We start from the raw sequence: 20,020 nt of genomic DNA on the forward strand, positions 1-20,020 counted from the left end.
TTTCGAATATTATCACTTAAATTGGAAAAACTCCCTTGTGTGTTTATCCCTCGGGGTGGGCGCGCCAAAAGGAGGTGTGACAATGTGTACACTTGTTTCTGTGTGTTTGTTGATGGTGTGTTTTGTGTATATTTTATGGAACATGCTTAATGATGGTGCCTGTCATCAGTTGTGAATGTAGCCTTCAGCAATGAGTGCAAGCACACCCGCTACTTCCCATTCAAATTTATAGGTTTTTCTTAAATATTATTTTTGTATTAAATCTATCCATTGTTAGATAGGAAACACATAGTTGTTATAGAAGTGTCCCACTTTAAAAACTAGGTGTTCCTCTATTATTGACAATTCTTAGTATGTCTTTCGCTTAGAAAACTATCTATCAATCATAGATTAAATAAGGCAGATGTCTATTTCCAGCACTTCACAGCAAAACTATAAGCGAAAGATTTTTCCAAGCATCTTAAACAATTTAGCGTGCTGTTTGACTTTGTGAACTTTTGCTATCATCGACCTGCACAAATTGTTGCATTTACTGTTATAAAGGACTTGGTCCTGCAAATGCTTTCAGTTGGAGACAGGATAATCATTGCTCGAATGAAAATAATGATAAAGGGTGGAAAATGTAAGTTAGGGGCATTAATAGGCTTATAACGAAACATGCGAAGAATATAACCATCTAAAGAAATTTTCACTTAGAAAGGGTCTGGGTTCTAAGAAATCTATGGAGAAACGGTGTTTGGTCTTGGAACTGTATCCCATTATGTTCGACTATTATTGTTGTTGTTTTTGGTGTTTATTTTATCTAATTATTTTATGGATATATAATCTACCTTTGTTGACTTAGTTGTCTCATAAACTCTTTAGTGGAAATGAATAGTAGGAAGTCTCTTGTTGTTGCAAGTCTTCCTTTTGGTTTTGCAAGCAATATGGTAGAGCAAAATCTCTTGAAGTTCACTGGTCGTAGATGTTTCATTGCTTTAAGTAGTGGTAGTCGTTGAGCTATTGATAAGAAACTGGGAAGTTGTAGTAAAGACTAAAGAGGTTATAGAAGTTATCATTTTAAGAAAAATAAGGACTGCAAAATGATGAATTATTATTTTGGAGATGAGAAATTTTCAGCAGGTAACAAACAAAACAAGAAAAGGTAAAAAGAAAAGTATACTCATATTTTGCATAACTTGTCAGCTGAAGAACAAAATTATGATATCAAACTCCAATCCTGCTGCTCGCCAAGATGACGAACTGTCTGTTTCCCCTCTATTAAGCCACTGCCACCAGTCACCCCATGTGGTCTCTACCTTTCTTGACTTCTCATCTAATATTGGGACCTCATTGTCGCATCTATGCTTCTATTACCCCTCTGCAACTGAACTTTCTTTTTGTGTGTGTTTTTAGTGCAAAATAACAGTTGAGAACATTATGTTGTTCAAAAGGGTAATCCCTAAACTTGTGTACACAGATCAAAAAGAATGTTATAGTTTTTTATAAAACATGGGAAAGTACCCAGTAGACAAATAGAGATGAGTGAAAGCACAATTGCTGAGAGCAGTAGACATCCTATATCAATGATATGAATATGTTAGGAAAAAATTGGTGTTGGTCTTGAAAATTATTTGTACACATGTCTACTTTTAGCGTAGCTCTGTGGTTTGTTTGCATATCTACTTTTGATGTATTTTTGGACTTTATAGGCTCTCTAGTTTTATAGCACTTCAACTGTAAATGAGCTAACAAACTTTGTTTTGTAATCTTTTTCCATCTTCTTGATGCCTTTAATGATATCCTGCTTACTTCATAAAAAAAATGCATGAAGTGTTTTTCGTTGGCTGGAGATGTCAATAATGCACCAAGCTTTGGCTTGAAAGCTAATTTGAGATTGTGGTGGTTGGTTAATTGTCTGTAACAATTATGCTTGATTTAAGTATGTGCAGAGTCTTGATTTTATGGATTATTTCAGAAATTTAAAGTAGATGGCTTTTTTTAGAGAGAAAGAGAGAGACTGTTTTGATTGTTTTTTGTTGCTCCAAATCTTGGCTTTGTGAGATTGTTGCAAAAAAAAAAAAAGTCAGTCAACAGTAAGGACCATGGAAAAGATTCTGATCTGCTAAAATTAAGAAATCCTCAACAATCAGGGGGAATTTAATTAGCATTATGTCTTTGCAGAAAGCTCTTTTACTTCCCCAAGGGAATTTGTTTTCCAGCATTATAAAGTGTATTTAATTTTGTTTCATTTTTACCTCCTGGTGAAATATCGAATGTTGGTTGTCTGAAATATCGTAGATGAGCTTGTATTTTAGCTATTGGACTTGTATGCTATTACTTAGGAAAATCTCAGAAATAGATCGCGGCCAGATCTGTTTTGTGCTCGTTTTGATGTTATCTCAGATGTCCATTTGGAAAGAGCTATTGAGCAACCCTACTAATTGCACAATAATTCCCTTCCCCTTGCTTGCTTGTAGTCAGTTCCAGTGACATGATTTTTTACTTGGTTTGTGGAGCTGGAAATCCTTGATTGGAGCATTTGGTGTCCGGCTAAACCTCAATAATAATTGATGGCTCTTATAAAAAGGAGTATGTAATTTCACCGCCGTTAAGATAGAGTAGTAGAAAAGAATACCACATGTTTTTACCCCCAAAAGAAATAATGTAATAGTTCCTACTATTTTAAAGCGGGAGTAAAGGGCATCTTCGTCGTCCTGCTTGCCACTCGAAGGACTATTTAATAATTAACACCTAACATATTAGGAGTTACTGTTACTGCTTTGTAAAATTTGTGTATCTACTTTGTTTTATTGCATAGGTTGTTATTTTGTTCCCATCATTTAAGGAGTTAGTTTTTTCTTGCTTTCTGGTATGTTAACTAGGCCTCTGTAACTTGTTTGTGTATATAATCAACTCATCATTATTTAACAAAATTATTATTTTTTGTTTCATCTTACTCATTCATTATACGGGAAAATATTATTTTGTGTCTCATACAACTGACACTAGTTGTATGATGCATCTTTTTTGTCTTAGAGTTTTGTGGACCAAGAAATGTAAGATCGGGGTCCACAAATTTGTGAGACAAAAAGAGTCTCACACAACTAATATCAGTTGTGTGAGGCACACAATAAAACTTCTCCATTATATTGTATCAGAGCGATCTCCTTGACTCACACGATTTTTTTTTTCTGATCCTCTAACTGCCATAGAGGCTCACACTTAAAATGACCCATAATGTAATAAATATTGACTCCACTAGCAGCAATTCTAATGTTATTGTTCAGTTTAATCATGTATCGCATCTGCCAATAAAGCTTATCGGCGGCCATAAATTTGCGACATGGAATTTTTATGAAAGCAAGTTGGAGAATGTCTCCCCTTATTAGCACTGATTTCGTATCGCATTAAATTAAAAGAAAAAAAAGGTGAAAAAAGAAAAGAAAAAAAGAAAGAGCAGAAGAAGAAAAAACGCTGAAACGGGGACATATAATAATTAATGAGAAAAGAAAGGACCAACATGCAATTTCAATTAAAATAGTGACCGACCTGCAGTTATTTTGATTGAGACTCAACCAACAAAACTTGTATGAGGCACCTCTGCCTATTTGACAAGTGGAAATATGGGTCCCACATGTCAGCTCCCTCTTTTTATCTCTCTCACACTTACGTGTTTTCCATTTCACGGAAAATTTTATTTTATGTCTCATACAACTAACACTAGTTGTATGAAGTATTTTTTTTGTTTCACGGTTTTGTGGACCCAGATTTTTGTGGATCCAGAAGTATAAGATTGAGGTCCACTAGTTTATGAGATAAAAAGGAGTCCCACACAACTAATGTCAGTTGTGTGAGACACACAATAAAACTTCTCCCCATTTCACCATCTCATTTCTATCTTTTTTACCCCATTTTACTTAAGAGTAGGTCCTACCCTACTTTTTTTAACCTACTTATACTCATGTTTCTCTCAGTAGTGATATTCAATCCGTTTTCTTCTTTCAACTTTTACTAAACTTCATCATCTCTTTAATTTTGAGTTAAATGCATTTCGTTCCTCTACTTCTCCAAGCATGCGTGGCCATATATCAGGTAAAATCGATAATCCGAACCGTTAATTATTTATTGAATTATCGGTATTGAGTTATTGAGTTAACGGTTTGATAACCAGTATTTTTTTTTTATTGGGTTATCGGTTCGGGCTCGGTTTAACAATTCCCTTATTGGGTAAAGCAATAACCCAATAAAGCTTTACTAATTTACTAGTTTAGGCTTAAGTATATACTAGTAATAGTAGGGTTTCATTTTCATATACTAATTTTGCTTTCTCCGCCAGTCGCCAGTCGCCAGACGCCAGTCCGCTGTCCGCCTCACTCACTCAGTTCCTCACCCTCAGAAGTCAGACCTCACCAGTTCTCTGCCAGTCCGCCACCGGCCACACGGCTCAAGCAGTCAAGCCCTCACCAGTTCTCCGCCTCACGACTCACGCGGTCACGCCCCCACGACTGAGCCCGTCAAGACTCAGTTTTCTATATCTTTTTCCGGCAGAGCATTGCACTAAGGTCAGTGTTTCATATCCCATTTCTGAATTCGTCTTAGTTTGGTATCTTAGAAATCAATTTTTGCATATTTTCCTTTTTATGAAGCTAGAAAAATGGTTTCCCTAAAATGTTTGGTTTCTTGAATTTATACTACACTGATTGTTTGAATTTATCTTAGTTGATTGTTTATCACAGTCCTTACATCTCTTCATTTGAAGTACTATTTGAATTTTTTGCTTAACCATCACTTATAGGAGTTAGATGGCTGAAAGCCATGGAATTACTGCGAAATCTTATTTTGGGACTTACAGCTCATGTTATTCTTTAACAAATAAATTAAATTTACATCTTTTTAAAATGATTCCAGATTTCCAGTTTGATTAAAGCCATAAAAGCATATGTCGAAGTCTTCTTTAGTTACCATCTGGCGCAGAATTAGTGACATGTACTATATGTGAAATGATGTTTCTTTATCTCTATTGAAACTAAGAGAAGCATGAGGCAGTTCAATACTTTGTAGTAATGAAAGCAAACCTTCTGTTATCATATTTTCCTTTTTTATGTGTAGTTATATGTGTTTCATTTTAAGATTTTAAAATGAGGCATGTTGAGCGTTGTTTGGAGCGCAATTTGGTGAAGCCTATAAGGATTGAGTAGTTGTTGTGTTGTTTACTTGAATTTGAACTATTAGTATTATGTTTGGACTTTGAACTTGTTAATCTTAAGGTTGCTACTACTTTGTATTGTTATTAATGTGTTTGAACTATTACTTTGGAGTTTGGACATTACTGTGTGTACCATCTGTTTTTGGATTGTGAAAGTTGGGATCTTTTTATCTCCTATTTTTATTAGATTGGAGTTTTGAGCTGTTTGCACTTTGTATGTGGGCAATTGAGGTACTGGCCACTGGGTATGTTTAGTTTGAGGCAAAAATTTAATCTTTTTTGCTTTTTCCTTTAGAATTATGAGTATATGATTATGGGTGTTGTCAATATGTGTTTAATTTTTCTATGTGCAGCTTTGAATTGTTGTTCTATGTGCAACTTTGTGACAGCCTTCAAATGCTTGTAGTTCTGCCACAAGATCTTGAATTCTTGATACTGAATAGAAGTTTAAATCTCATTTTGGAACCTTTAAAATTGTTACTCAGCTGTAGTTTAGCTTTTAGTTTTATACTGAAAATGGTATATTGAGAATTTCTTTTGTTGGATTGAAATCCCCACCCGCTCCTTGGTCCTTACCCTGAAGTGTCATATATAGCAGCTTCCAAACTTTGTACAAATATTACTTTGTACAAATACTAGCGTTCAACACTCTTAATTTTAGGTAATATTCAGCGTTCAACACTCTTAATTTTAGTTTTACCTTATCGGGTAAACCGATAACCGAATCGATAATGATCAATAACTGATTAACCGATAACCGATAACCGATAGGCAAAACCGATAATATTCAAAACCGAACCGAACCGACGTTCACCCCTACTCCAATGCAGTCTCGCAGAATCCAATCATCAAATATTTTAATTAACACTTTCAACTCAAACAACGATTCAAATTTAGCATATGCCACCAAGAATCCAACAATTTTCAATTATTGCCAGGGGCGGCCCGACGAATTTTGTGGCCTAAAGCCAAACTTTTTGAGGGGCCTTAACTTTTTATTTTTTTTATTATTTATTTCAAGTCTATTTTTTTTAGCTTTTCTTAGATACAAAGTTATTAATGGTTTTCTTATAATCAGTAACTCCTAATAAGTATTTCTCAACTGACAATATAGCTAATCCATTTAACCTTTCTTGTGACATTGTTGTTCTTAGGTAAGATTTTATCAATTTTAATTTTGAAAACTCATTTCCGCTGAAGCAACGGTAACATGAGTTATTAACATTATTCTATAAGAAATTTAGGTATTTGAAAAAGAATTAAATCTTTTTATTTGATTAAGTGTATCAATTAAACTGTAATCTTCTAATTGTACTATTTTCCTTAATACTCTTAATTTAGAAAATAAATTTAAACCATCAATATCGAATTGATTATTATGCTTTAAGGAACATTCAAGATTAAGACAATATTTTTTCAAATTTCCAACATCTAGTGATTTTAATTTTTATTGCCAACTAGAAAGCCAAAAATATTTTCATATGCTTTGAATTGTTCAAATCTATTTTGAAGTGAAAAAATAGCATTATCTATTATGTATAAAAGTAATCAACTCTAAAGGACCCTTCAAAAGATTTTGAGATTTCTTTATCAACATTCACATCAAATTGTTACTTCCTATATATCACACGTTTCTTACGAAATTCGGGTTCGATATTCATTTCAAGTGCAATTTCCTTAGTAGAAATCATAGCAGTTGCAAATCCTTCTTCTCTATATTTGTTAAAGAAATAAATAAACTTTTTCACTTCACAAAACCTTTTTTGAAACTTATACATAGTCTATTAGCTGTAACATAAAATGGGGCCTCGACAAATATGGGGCCTAAAGCGGTTGATTTACTTGCTTTATGGAAGGGCCACCCCTGATTATTGCAGAAAATAAAATACACGTAAAAATTCAAACCTAGAATCCCATATCATCACAAAAGAAAAGGTCTTCAAACCTAAAGATATTCAAGTTGTATCCAAGCAACAATATTAAAATAAAATGATAAATGTGAAGTTGAGTTTACATCACTGCACACCAGTGAGATGTCAGATTAATAAGCTTCAACCAAACTATTGATCCGACAAGTACAAATTAGGAACTAAAAAGCATAGATATCTCAAAAAATCAATGATTCTCCCGCAAAAATATTTTGCCCATCATTTTTCTATTTTAAAATACACAGAGAAAAATCCAGTCATTCTTCTTTTTAGACTCTTGAATTTGGACAAGCATACACGAACAAACGACCCTAAAAATCCACATGTTCCCTTCCTTTTAGAAAAGGAGTAGAAGATAGAGGAGAAAAGTTGACTGCTTTTTCATTTTGTCATCTCGTAAAGTTGGTAAAAATATGAGAAAGGGAATTGAGATAAGGGGATGGAAACATGTGGGACCCATATTTCCACTTGTCAAATAGGTAGAGGTGCCTCATACAATTTTTGTTGGTTGAATCTCACTCAAAATAAAATTTCTCCTCTTTGACTTGATGATACAGCGCTGCTCTCGGAACTCATATGGCAAAAGGATTGCAGCTATTCGTCAGCAGTACTCTCTCTCTCTCCCGATATTTCACACACACACACAAAAACACAAATATTTATTGTATTTTATCTGTTCTTATTAATCGTGATTTATTTGTCTGTTGTTGTCCTTATTAAAACCCTAACACTGACGCATTCGATTTTTGTTCTTTTAAACAGGATTATCGTTTTACACTACGAATGAAAGATTGAAGAAGCTCTTTTCACCTTTTGGCGTTGTTACAGAAGGTTACTTCACCTTTCCTCATTTCTATATTCTGAATCATTATTTTTTTCGTCTGAAATGTAATTTAATTTATCCTCAAAATAAGGAAGTGTGAAATTTAGGGTGTGTTAAGTATGACAAGAGTCATTTCCCAAGGAAATTTATGTCATGGAAAATATTTTTCAAATTATAGAGTATAATATTAAAAATTAATAAATAATATCAGCAAATTGGAGAGTGTTCTGATGAAACTTTTGAGTACTAGAGATTATTAATGAAGTCTAGTGCTAGTTGAAGATAGTTGGTGGAAAAATGACTTCCGCCATAAGTGAGGGAAGTCATTTTCCTCCTTTTGATTGAACTGTTTTCCATTTTCCCTTATACCAAATACGCCATTTATCTACTATACTTGATTGCCTTATAGCTATTTATAAATATGGAATTTGTACTTTGTGACTGATTTGTTAAATAGGTCTATAATTAATATGGGATTGAGGCGTAGTTGATTTGATTGATTGATTTATATGGATTTGTTAATTTGGGCGAGCAGCGAGGCTTGTTGAAGACCCAAGAACGCAAAGGCCTAAAGGTTTTGGATTTGTTACCTTTGAGTCAGAAGCAGATGCTCGGAATGCATTGAATTCCATTAACGGAAGGGTAATTCCTCAACTTTGTTGGTAGATGTGTACACTTGCTTCTGTGTGTTTGTTGATGGTGTGTTTTGTGTATATTTTATGGAACATGCTTAATGATGGTGCCTATCATCAGTTGTGGATGTAGCCTTCAGCAATGAGTGCAAGCACACCCGCTACTTCCCATTCAAATTTTTAGGTTTTTCTTAAATATTGTTTTTTTTAATTAAATCTGTCCATTGTTAGATAGGAAACACATAGTTGTTATAGTGGTGTCCCACTTTAAAAACTAGGTGTTCCTCTATTATTGACAATTCATAGTCTGTCTTTCGCTTTGAAAACTATTTATCAATCATAGATTAAAGAAGACAGATGTCTATTTCCAGCACTTCACAACAAAACTATAAGCGAAAGATTTTTCCAAGCATCTTAAACAATTTAGCGTGATGTTTGACTTTGTGAACTTTTGCTATCATCGACCAATACAAATTGTTGCATTTGTTGGTCTAAAGGACTTGGTCCTGCAAATGCTTTCAGTTGGAGACAGGATAATCATTGCTTGAATGAAACTAATGATAAAGGGTGGAAAATGTAAGTTGGGGGCATTAATAGGCTTATAACGAAACATGCGAACAATATAACCATCTAAAAAAATCTAACTTTCACTTGGAAGGGGTCTAGGTTCTAGAAAATCTATGGAGAAACGGTGTTTGGTCTAGGAACTGTATCTCATTATGTTCGACTATTGTTGCTGTTGTTTTTGGTGTTTATTTTATTTAATTGTTTTATGGATATATAATCTACCTTTGTTGAATTAGTTGTCTCATAAACTCTTTAGTGGAAATGAATAGTAGGAAGTCTCTTGTTGTTGCGAGTGTTCCTTCTGGTTTTGCAAGCAATATGGTAGAGCAAAATCTCTTGAAGTTCACTGGTCGCAGATGTTTCATTGCTTTAAGTAGTGGCAGTCGTTGAGTTATTGATAAGAAACTGGGAAGTTGTAGTAAAGACTAAAGAGGTTATAGAAGTTATCATTTTAAGGAAAATAAGGACTGCAAAATGATGAGTTATTATTTTGGAGATGAGAACTTTTCAGCAGGTAACAAACAAAACAAGAAAAGGAAAAAAGAAAAGTATACTCATATTTTGCATAACTTGTCAGCTGAAGAACAAAATTATGATATCAAACTCCAATCCTGCTGCTCGCCAAGATGACGAACGGTCTGTTTCCCCTCTATTAAGCCACTGCCACCAGTCACCCCCTGTGGTCTCTACCTTTCTTGACTTCTCATCTAATATTGGCACCTCATTGCCGCATCTATGCTTCTATTACCCCTCTGCAGCTGAACTTTCTTTTTGTGTGTGTTTTTAGTGCAAAATGACAGTTGAGAACATTAAGTTGTTCAAAAGGGTAATACCCAAACTTTGTGTACACAAATCAAAAAGAATGTTATAATTTTTTATAAAACACGGGAAAGTACCCAGTAGACAGAAATAGAGATGAGTGAAAGCACAATTGCTGAGAGCAGTAGACATCCTATATCAATGATACGAATATGTTAGGAAAAAATTGGTGTTGGTCTTGAAAATTATTTGTGCACATGTTTACTTTTGGCGTAGCTCTGTGGTTTGTTTGCATATCTACTTTTGATGTATTTTTGGACTTTGTCGGCTCTCTAGTTTTGTAGCACTTCAACTGTAAATGAGCTAACAAACTTTGTTTTGTAATCTTTTTGCATCTTCTTGATGCTTTTAATGATATCCTGCTTACTTCATAAAAAAAAAATGCATGAAGTGTTTTCCGTTGACTGGAGATGTCAATAATGCACCAAGCTTTGGCTTGAAAGCTAATTTGAGATTGTGGTGGTTGGTTAATTGTTTGCAGCAATTATGCTTGATTTACTTATGTGCAGAGTCTTGATTTTATGGATTATTTCAGAAATTTAAAGTAGATGGCTTTTTTGAGAGAGAAAGAGAGAGACTGTTTTGATTGTTTTTTGTTGCTCCAAATCTTGGCTTTGTGAGATTGTCGCGAAAAAAAAGAAAGTCAGTCAACTGTAAGGACCATGGAAAAGATTCTGATCTGCTAAAATTAAGAAATCCTCACCAATCAGGGGGAATTTAAGTAGCATTATGTCTTTGCAGAAAGCTCCTTTACTTCCCCAAGGGAATTTGTTTTCCAGCATTATAAAGTGTATTTAATTTTGTTTCATTTTTACCTCCTGGTGAAATATCGAATGTTGGCTGTCTGAAGAGTCTTGCTGCTTTCCGTTTTTCTGTTCTGTCATTGAAATGATCTACCGGTTGCAGATTGTTGATGGAAGACTGATTTTTGTGGAAGTTGCTGATAATACACAAGCTACAGAAAACAAAACATCCCGTAAATAACTTTCTCATAATTCAGCATATACATCATGGGAGAATTTTTGGCCATTGCTCAATCCTCCATAGTGCTGCCTCACTTTCGCGTCCAAGCTTGGAGTCAAAGGCAGCATTTCTTTGCTCATAGTCAGCCATTGAGGTCACTTCGTTCATCTCTACATCCATTGAATACCCCTTGCACGGTGTACCCAAACTTGTCCACTCGATCAAAGCCTTCCTACTGGGGAGTCAAAGCCAGTGTTGTCTCTGATTCTACAATGCCAACCACCTTCACTGTTGATTCAGCAGGGCCAGGAATTGATATTCTGCCAGAGACAGGTGGTGGTGGTGGAGATGATTCTGGGAGTGCAAATGGCGGTGGTGGTGGTGGGGGAGATAATGGTGGCAATAATAATAATAATAATGATGGTGGCAACGAGGGGGAGTCAGATGAAGGCAAGGATCATAGCAATAAAAAGAAAATGGCCCTTTCTATGTCCCAAAAATTGACATTGGGCTATGCTTTCTTGGTTGGAGCTGGTGGTTTTATGGGTTATCTGAAAAGTGGCAGCACGAAGTCCCTAATTGCAGGTGGAGTTTCTGCCTCCCTTTTGTACTCTGTTTATGCTATGCTTCCAACACAACCTGTTTTGGCATCATCAATGGGTTTCGTCCTCTCGGCTGCACTTCTGGGAGTAATGGGATCTCGGTTTCTGAAGTCAAAGAAGGTTTTTCCAGCTGGTGTTGTCTCCTTTGTGTCTCTTGTTATGACTGGTGGTTATCTGCATGGAATATTGCGCACTGCACATTAGATCCCTAAACTAAGCTACTGATCAACATGGACAATCATTAGTGTCTACTCTCTACTGTTGATTATAGTTTTCCTATCTGTTTGAATTTTGGATTTTGCAAAATTTCCTAAGCTGTCTGGCTCCTATAACTCTCTGCTGGACTCTAATGATGTATGAAGGCTTACTTTATTAGCCCTCTGTTTCTGTCGTCTATTCGTTCTGTTCTGGAGAAGTTTTCCTTTATTATTCCTGTTTTTATGTGATTTTCCGAAAATATCTCGACCAGATTCAATGGTTAAGGCTCATTGGTCTTGGAGGATCCAACAGTATCTCTAACAATAATCTGGATGTGTACAAGATGTGCACATTGTTGAGGAAATTAGGACACTGAAATCTGTGGACATATCTGCTCAACGTCCAGAAATCGGAGACCAAAAACAACTAGTAATTGTTATTTCACTTTATCAGTGAACAATTTAGGAAGTGCTTTTTTATCTCTGTGATTCGAACCGAATCAGAAAGGAGAATTTTTTGGCAATAATAGGGGAAAGATGAAACATTGTAATCGAGTTGAACACAAGAATGGGGTAAAAGTGATCACCCTAGCAACGGAGACTTATATGCATCAAATCAAACAATTTAACCTTAAGAATTAGTACAGAAAATACATATTGCTTGATCGTTGATTATATAATAAATGCATGCATAAAAGACTCCATTGGTTGGGTAGAATACTGAATGCGAATAAGTTATTTATGGTCTAAGGGGTGGGGCTGCAGAGGTCAATCTTAACATGCATGTGTCATAAACAATGTAATTTGATGTGCCCCTTGTTCCCATAACACTTGCTGCTTCAAAAGTTTGGTCTTTTGGTCCTTGGCGTTGTAATCACAATAGAATAGCATTGGCACGTCCATGGCTCTTGGTGAGACTGTAGACAATTTGGAAGGAATTCCTCGATATTGGAACAAGATTCAGCCCGAAAGAGTTGCTGGAGATGTCAAAAATTCTTATTCCTTTCTTCTTGCCTGTAGGGAGCTCAAAATATGAAATGAATGCTCCGAAAAGAATATGCCTTATCAACACAAATTCATTGGGAATTTCTGGATGTTAATGTAACTAAGAGTCGAGAATTCCATTCCGACCCTTATATCAAAATCTCACATATCAACCGGAAAACGCCAAAATTCCAACTTCGCCAATTCAAGCCTAAATCTGCCCCGTACCTCCAAAACACATTCCGATCACGCTCCTAAGTCCCAAATCACCTCCCGAAGCTATCTGAACCATCGGAACTCACATCCGAGCCCTTTATCACATAAGTCAACATCCGGTTGACTTTTCCAACTTAAGCTTACTCAAAAGAGACTAAGTGTCTCAAACCTCACCCAAAACCTTTCCGAACCCGAGCCAATCAACCCGATAACACATAATACCGCTGAGCAAGGCAATAAGAAGCAAAAATGGGGGAAATGGAGCGGTAACTCGTGAAACGACCGGCCGGGTCGTTACATTCTTCTCTCTTTTGTAATTCTTTCTAGTTGATTTCCTTCATCATTATAATAACTCTAGCTCTGTCATCAAATCATGGTATCACGTAGTTGATACATTATAAGCTGCACAGAACCATCTGATTATAGTTTATGACAGTTCCATAATTCGTGCTGAATGAATTTAAATAGGAGAACTATGCTGTAAGAAGTTTCTTTGCACTGCTGATTTACAAAAGAAGTTGAAGTTAGAAGTTGATTATTTTACTTTTTCCTTTCTATTACTGACATGTGAACCAACAAGGACTGATTTTTACAGATTCATACTCCAATAGGACTTTCAATTCTCTTATTAGGTCGCATAGATTAGGCTTCCTCTTGTCCCAAATCAGTTACATATGCAACTGACTATCTACTAACTGGAGATGTACTGTACACATTAACGTTTGTCCAGCAAGAATAATACGGCTCTGGAGATTTATTGTGCAAGTTGCTGTAACCAACTTTTCAATACCATCTTCCCTCTCTGACATTTAACTCTTTCTGTAGGTGGACAAGGCCCTTCAACAAGTAATGAACAACATAGTATGCTTGTCAGTGTTTGACATTTTTACACTGTTTGAAGTGCTTCATCAGCTAAAGAACAATCTCATATCTCAGGTTTTTGGAAATACACTGCTAAAATTTCTCTACTCTCATCTCATCTCCTTTTCCCTATTACCATGGATTGGGTACGAGTCCTCAGGGCACTCACTTCCGAGGGTATGAAATGCAGGTAGATCAGCATATACGGATGATTATCATTGACTCAATATCAACACTCATTACACCAATTCTTGGAGGAGGTGGTGCACAAGGTAATTTTTCACTAAAAGATGAAATGATAACTTTATGGTAGTAATTTTTAGTTATCCTTTTTACTAGTATTTACTTGAGCAATTTGAGATTTAAGTTGTCGTTTCTTTATTTTAAGAAATATTTGTTTTGTTTTCTTTAATGTAGTTCCTTGGTTGACGAAACTACAAATTCTAATTGGTTTAGATTTAGTTTTTTTTTTTTCCTCTAGTATTTATATTCCAGCTAGTTTGGGATTGAAACTTAGTTGTTGATATATGCTCTCAGACATAATGCAACATTTGTGAGTTCTCCTACAATTTTTTTGACCGATTTGTTGTTTCTGCTATCCTAGTGCAACCTTGTTTCTAGGTATATGATAGACAATTGCTTATGAAAAAGATGTTAAATGGGAATAAAGTAGTAAACGTGCAAATTCCTACACTGATATTAATCTTGCTTTTCTGGATTTCATTTTTTTCCAAATAAATTTAATTTTATCCTGAGTTTCTTCTTCCGTCTATAGGCAGATGATTAGGTTTTCCCCTGCGGTATCATGTCCACAGATTTGTCAATTTACTTTTGTTGAATGAGGGAACAAAAATAGTGGAGAAATGTATAGAAGCTTTGCCTCTGTAATCTGTTTCATATGTGTGAATTGTTTGTTGAAGTAGAAAACTTAAGTTTAATTCCGTATGTCAAAACTACCTGCTTGACTACTGACTCCCGAAGTAACAACTAAAGTTTTTGCGTGAATCAGGACATGCTTTAATGGTTTCAGTGGGATTTTTACTAAAACTATTAGCACATGAACATGATATCTGCATTTTGGTAAGTTTGGCAGTAACATAGCATTAGCATGTTCTCTTTGCTGCAGCGTTGTTCATTTTCAACTGATGGAATTGATTTTCGTTTAACTGGATCAGTGTATTAGGCACATCAGCCAGAAACTTGAACGCGTCAAGTTGTTATATACTTGCCATTTGAACCTATTAATGGGTTAGATCTTCTAAAAGGAACTTCGGTTTTGTATTGATCCACAGATTTCAAATTACAGCCAACAAGTTCATTCTACTTCCTCTGTTTCAAAAAGAATGACACTATTTCCTTATTAGTCTCTTTAAAAAAGATTGACACCTTTTAATATTTCCTTAATAAGAAGCATGTATAACCACACAAATGTTATGACAGGTTTCAGACCACAAGTTTTAAAAGTTTTACTGTCATAGATGATATGACTTCTTTAAGACCACATATCTCAAAAGTTTTCCCTTCTTTATTAAAGTTTGTGTCAAGTCAAACTAAGATAATCTTTTTGAAATGGAGGGAGTAATTAAATTCATATAACCCCATATCGTCCACCCGAACTTTTCTCCATAAGTAATGGAGTATTTTCGTACTACTTTCACTATAGGCATTTAGTTTGCTAGATATCCTATTTGTGGACCACATTATAATATTTATCCTTCTGTGCTCGGTCACCAATCACATGGTGGCCGGTGAGAAAGGTACTTCCAAGCCAGCACTTGGAGAGAGTTAGAGGGGCATTCCGCATGTTAGACTTCTATTATCCAGAGACCGAGCTCGGAACATCAGCAGCATGCCAGTACTTAGACACCCACACATGGTATGTTTCTTGCAAGAATAACTCTATTGTTCAAACTTGGTTCTCAGCAACTTATTGAACTTCATCAGACTAATCAACCTAAACACCTGACTTTGCAACATCAATGTTTGATCTGGATATAACGAAACACCATCACTGTGTATGAAGATTTATTTCTAATAGTGGATATTTCATCCAGGCTACAGGAGATAGAATTGAGTTCGAGGTACAATGATCATGCTTTATAATGCCAGAGAATCTTGGCTTTTAGTTTATCAAGGTATCAACTTGATGCTGTCGAATTGTCGAGGAAAATGAATATTTTTGTTGGAAAAAAAGAAATATATGTTGACCTTGTGAGATGGAGATGAAGCTACGAGACTACTACATGTTTTTACTTTTATATGAAATGGATTGTGGTTCGTATTTTGTGGTCTCTCTCATTTGGACTGAGATGAAATTAATATTACTTTGGCATTTTGACAGAAAATATATACTGAATATAGAGGAGAAAATTACTTTGTTTATCAAAATTGCGAGCTGATGCTTGCGAAACTATCTCAGCAAGAGCAGTATACATGTACAAAATTAAGACCTGATTAGCTTTATGACCAACTTTCTCTGCCTAACTGTTTGCAAGTGAAATGTATGAGTATAAGTTTTTTCAACTATTGATTTATATATCTGGTTTCAGTATCCTTTTCAGAACACTCATCCGTTTAAAAGGGTTTTAATGGACGTCATCTTTCTTTGGTGTAATATGTAAATAACGTTGAATTACTTTTAATATCAAAAGCAGATGAAAATGCAAAGAATTTGTCATATAAACATCTAAGTTCCTCTCGTGAAATCCTATACGGATCATAAAGTTATGATTTAGCATGTTATCTAAGATCTTTATCGTCTCATCTTAGTAGTATAAATTAAGTTTAACAGATAAATGTAAGATGAATTTTCATAAAGCATTATAGTTTAGAGGCTAATAATTACAGTTTACCTAATTACCATTCATAGCTATTGGTCAATCGTTATCGGCTTGTATTACTTGTATTCAAACGCGCAACGAATATAGCTTGTGTTAACTGTATTCGTTCGCACAACGCATACAACTTGTATCAACTGTATACTTTTGTGCAATTGTATTCGTTCGCGCAACAAATACAACATGCATCAACTGTAACCAAGATGAAATACAAGGGTGTATACAAATAATACAACTTAAATCGATTGTATACAAGAATGTAAACGAAGGATACAACCTGTATCGACTGTATTTGTTTGCGCAACGAATATAACCAAGGCAAAATATAGAAATATAGAAAAATAAAATGCTCTTGTTGAGACGAACTCAAGACCTCCGCTAACTAAGCGGGCTCTATTGAAAAATAGTCAGTGTTTGCAAAGTCATTGAAAAATAGTCATTATTTTGCTGTAACACGAAAAGTTCTAGCATAATATACTGGAGATAGGTGCACCTGTGTATGAACTTCTAGCATATTATGCTAGAACTCTAACACACGGAAAGTTCAAGCATAATATACTGGAGATTGGAGCACTTGTGTATGAACTTCCAACATATTATGCTGGACCAGTATATTATGCTGGAACTCCAGTATATTATGCTGGAATATTTTACATATTTTGAGCAATATTTTCGTTCAGATTTATCTTTACATGAAAAGTGGCTAAATATCGATTACTTTGAAATTGTTGCTATTTTCCAATTAAATCCGTAAAAATAGCACGGTATAGCCAGTTTTCGGACTGGTCATTCAAAAATAGCCAGCGTTTACCAAGTCAATGAAAAATAGTCACTATTTTGCTGCAACAGAGATCGGTCCAGCATAATATACTAGAGTTCGGTGCACCTGTGTATGAACTCCAGCATATTATGTTGTACCGGTATACTTTGCTGGATCCAGTATAATATACTGGAGACTGGAGCTCCGGTGCTCCAAACTCCAGTATATTATGCTGGAGTTCTAGTGTATTTATGCTGGAACTCCATCATATTATGCTGGAGTTCCAGCATACTTATCATGGAACTCCAGTATAATATGCTGGAGTTCAAGTATACTTATGGTGGAACTCCAGCATAATATACTGGCGTATTCCGAGTTTGAATAGTGTTTTCGCTCAGATTTATCTTTACATGAAAAGTGGATAAATTTCAATTACTTTTAAAACTGAGCTATTTTTGAACGACCAGTTGTAAATCTGACTATTTTTTAATTTCTCCCATTAAATCTGGCTATTTTTGAATTTCACCCAAACACATCTATAAACTAGGCCCAATTTCCAGCTTCTGAAGCATCTGTTTGGCCCAAATCAAAAATCTCACCAAAATCGGTACCCATCCAATCTCGAGTGCATAAGCTTTCAAATGTGCTTCCAAGTTTAAGCAACCCATTTTCCCTCCACAGATCTTTCATCTAACACTTGAAACTATAATCTGACTTCAACCTCCTACACTCCATGATCAATTAAAGAATCAAACAAGCTAGCACAACTCCCTCAAAACTCAAAATTAACAACCTTACACAATTCAGAACCTCAATTTTCCAATCCCAACCATACCACAGTCATCATCGTTCTCATAAACCCACCTCAAAATCCTCACCTGAAAGGCCTCATAAGCCTACAAAAAACCTCTTTCGAAAGCCAATACCACTACTTGCTGACCTCAAACAAATCCAAGATCCTGATGAAGCTATTTCACTGTTCCATGATTACCGGCAAACCGGCTTCAAACATGACTACCCTACTTATTCTTGTCTTATTTATAAGCTCGCTAAGTCTCGAGACTTTAAAGGTGTTGAAATCCTTCTTGGATATTTAAAAACATATTATATTCGATGTCAAGAAAAGGTTTTTATTGGATTAGTTCAGCATTAAGGGAAAGCCCAGTTGGTTGATAAAGCTATTGAGCTTTTTCACAACATGGGGTCATTTAATTGTATGCGTAGTGTACAGTCTTTTAATGCACTTTTAAATGTGCTTGTTGAAAATGGGCGTTTTGATGATGCAAATGAGATGTTAAGGAATTTTTCGAAAATGGGTATTTGGTTGAATGCTGTTTCGTATAACATTATTATTAAGATGTGGCTGGAAAAGGGTGATTGGGAAATGGCGCGCAGAGTGTTTGATGAAATTCTTGAAAGAGAAGTTGAGCCGACTGTGGTAACTTACAATTATCAAATTGGATTTTTGTGTAAGAAGGGGGATGTTGAAGGTGCTAAAAGTTTGTCTCAGGATATGGTTAGAAAGGGAAAGAAGCCAAATGCAGTTTCTTATGCTTTGTTGATGGAAGGTTTGAGTTCTTTGGGTAAGTATAAAGAAGCCAAGAAGTTAATGTTTGATATGGAATACCAAGGATGTAAGCTGAAAATAGTCAATTATGGTGTTTTGATGACTGATCTTTTAAAACGAGGCGACTTTGGTGAGGTAAATAGTTTACTCGTGGAGATGAAAAAGAGGCACATTAAGCCCGACGTTGTGATCTATATATGTTAATCAATTATTTCTGTAAGGAAGGTAAAACTGCTGAAGCGTATAGGATGTTAGTTGATATGCAAATTGCAGGTTACAATCCTAATGCAGCTACATATAGAATGGTGGTTGATGGTTTTTGTAAAACAGGAGAATTTGAGGAAGGTTTGAAGGTTTTGAATGCAATGTTGATTAGCGGGCATTTTTCGCGTGTAGAAACAGTAAGGTGTATGATTCTTGGCCTGCTTGATAAAGGGAAGGTTGAAGATGCTTGCTTTGTTTTGGAGGAAATGGAGAAAAGGAAGAAACGGTTTGACTTTGAGTCATGAGAAGCCATTGTCAAGGATGCTTGCAGCAATAGTATTATTGTATATAGGCTCGTTGATGAGCTTGTATTTTAACTATTGGACTTGTATGCTATTACTTAGGAAAATCTCTAAAATAGATCGCGACCATATTTGTTTTGTGCTCGTCTTGATGCTATCTTAAATGTCCATTTGAAAAGAGCTATTGGGCGACCCTACTAATTATACAGTAATTCTCTTCCCCTTGCTTGCTTGTAGTCAGTTCTAGTGGCATGATTGTTTACTTGGTTTGTGGAGCCGGGCATGCTTGATTGGAGCATTTGGTGTCCGGCTAACCTCAATAATAATTGTTGGCTCTTATAAAAAGGAGTATGTAATTTCACCCTTGTTAAGATGGAGTAGTAGAAAAGAATATCATATATTTTTACCCCCAAAAGAAATACTGTAATAGTTCCTACTATTTCAAAGCGGGAGTAAAGGGCCTCTTCGTCGTCCTGCTTGCCACTCGAAAGGCTATTTAATAATTAACGCCTGACATATTAGGAGTTACTGTTACTGCTTTGTAAAATTTGTATATCTACTTTGTTTTAT

General features: G+C 35.4%; 3 protein-coding genes across 5 annotated transcripts; all 3 read left to right on the forward strand.

The window, feature by feature from the left end:
- Window positions 1-4,297: 4,297 nt before the first annotated feature.
- On the forward strand, window positions 4,298-11,948 carry LOC104245904 (protein FATTY ACID EXPORT 2, chloroplastic). Of its 2 annotated transcripts, XM_070162324.1 has the most exons (4): window positions 4,298-4,544; window positions 7,879-7,947; window positions 8,475-8,581; window positions 10,864-11,948. In XM_070162324.1, the coding sequence occupies exon 4, from the start codon at window positions 10,968-10,970 to the stop codon at window positions 11,724-11,726; it is 759 nt and encodes a 252-aa protein (XP_070018425.1). In that variant the 5' UTR covers window positions 4,298-4,544; window positions 7,879-7,947; window positions 8,475-8,581; window positions 10,864-10,967; the 3' UTR covers window positions 11,727-11,948. The 2 variants fall into 2 exon arrangements, with proteins under 2 accessions (XP_070018425.1, XP_070018426.1); XM_070162325.1 differs by lacking the exon at window positions 8,475-8,581.
- Window positions 11,949-13,352: 1,404 nt separating this feature from the next.
- On the forward strand, window positions 13,353-16,239 carry LOC104246709 (DNA repair protein RAD51 homolog 4-like). Of its 2 annotated transcripts, XM_070162888.1 has the most exons (6): window positions 13,353-13,399; window positions 13,745-13,855; window positions 13,971-14,052; window positions 14,790-14,860; window positions 15,538-15,656; window positions 15,835-16,239. In XM_070162888.1, exons 2-6 carry the CDS (start codon window positions 13,769-13,771, stop codon window positions 15,881-15,883), a joined length of 408 nt encoding a protein of 135 aa, XP_070018989.1. In that variant the 5' UTR covers window positions 13,353-13,399; window positions 13,745-13,768; the 3' UTR covers window positions 15,884-16,239. The 2 variants fall into 2 exon arrangements, 1 of the variants encoding a protein (XP_070018989.1); XR_011403838.1 differs by lacking the exons at window positions 13,353-13,399; window positions 14,790-14,860 and having other exon boundaries at window positions 13,746-13,855.
- Window positions 16,240-18,575: 2,336 nt separating this feature from the next.
- LOC104246710 (pentatricopeptide repeat-containing protein At1g07740, mitochondrial-like) lies at window positions 18,576-19,453 on the forward strand. The gene is made up of 2 exons (XM_070162100.1): window positions 18,576-19,079; window positions 19,166-19,453. Exons 1-2 carry the CDS (start codon window positions 18,576-18,578, stop codon window positions 19,451-19,453), a joined length of 792 nt encoding a protein of 263 aa, XP_070018201.1.
- Window positions 19,454-20,020: the final 567 nt, after the last annotated feature.

This window comes from Nicotiana sylvestris, chromosome 11 (genome assembly GCF_000393655.2).
Source record: "Nicotiana sylvestris chromosome 11, ASM39365v2, whole genome shotgun sequence".
NCBI lineage: Eukaryota > Viridiplantae > Streptophyta > Magnoliopsida > Solanales > Solanaceae > Nicotiana > Nicotiana sylvestris.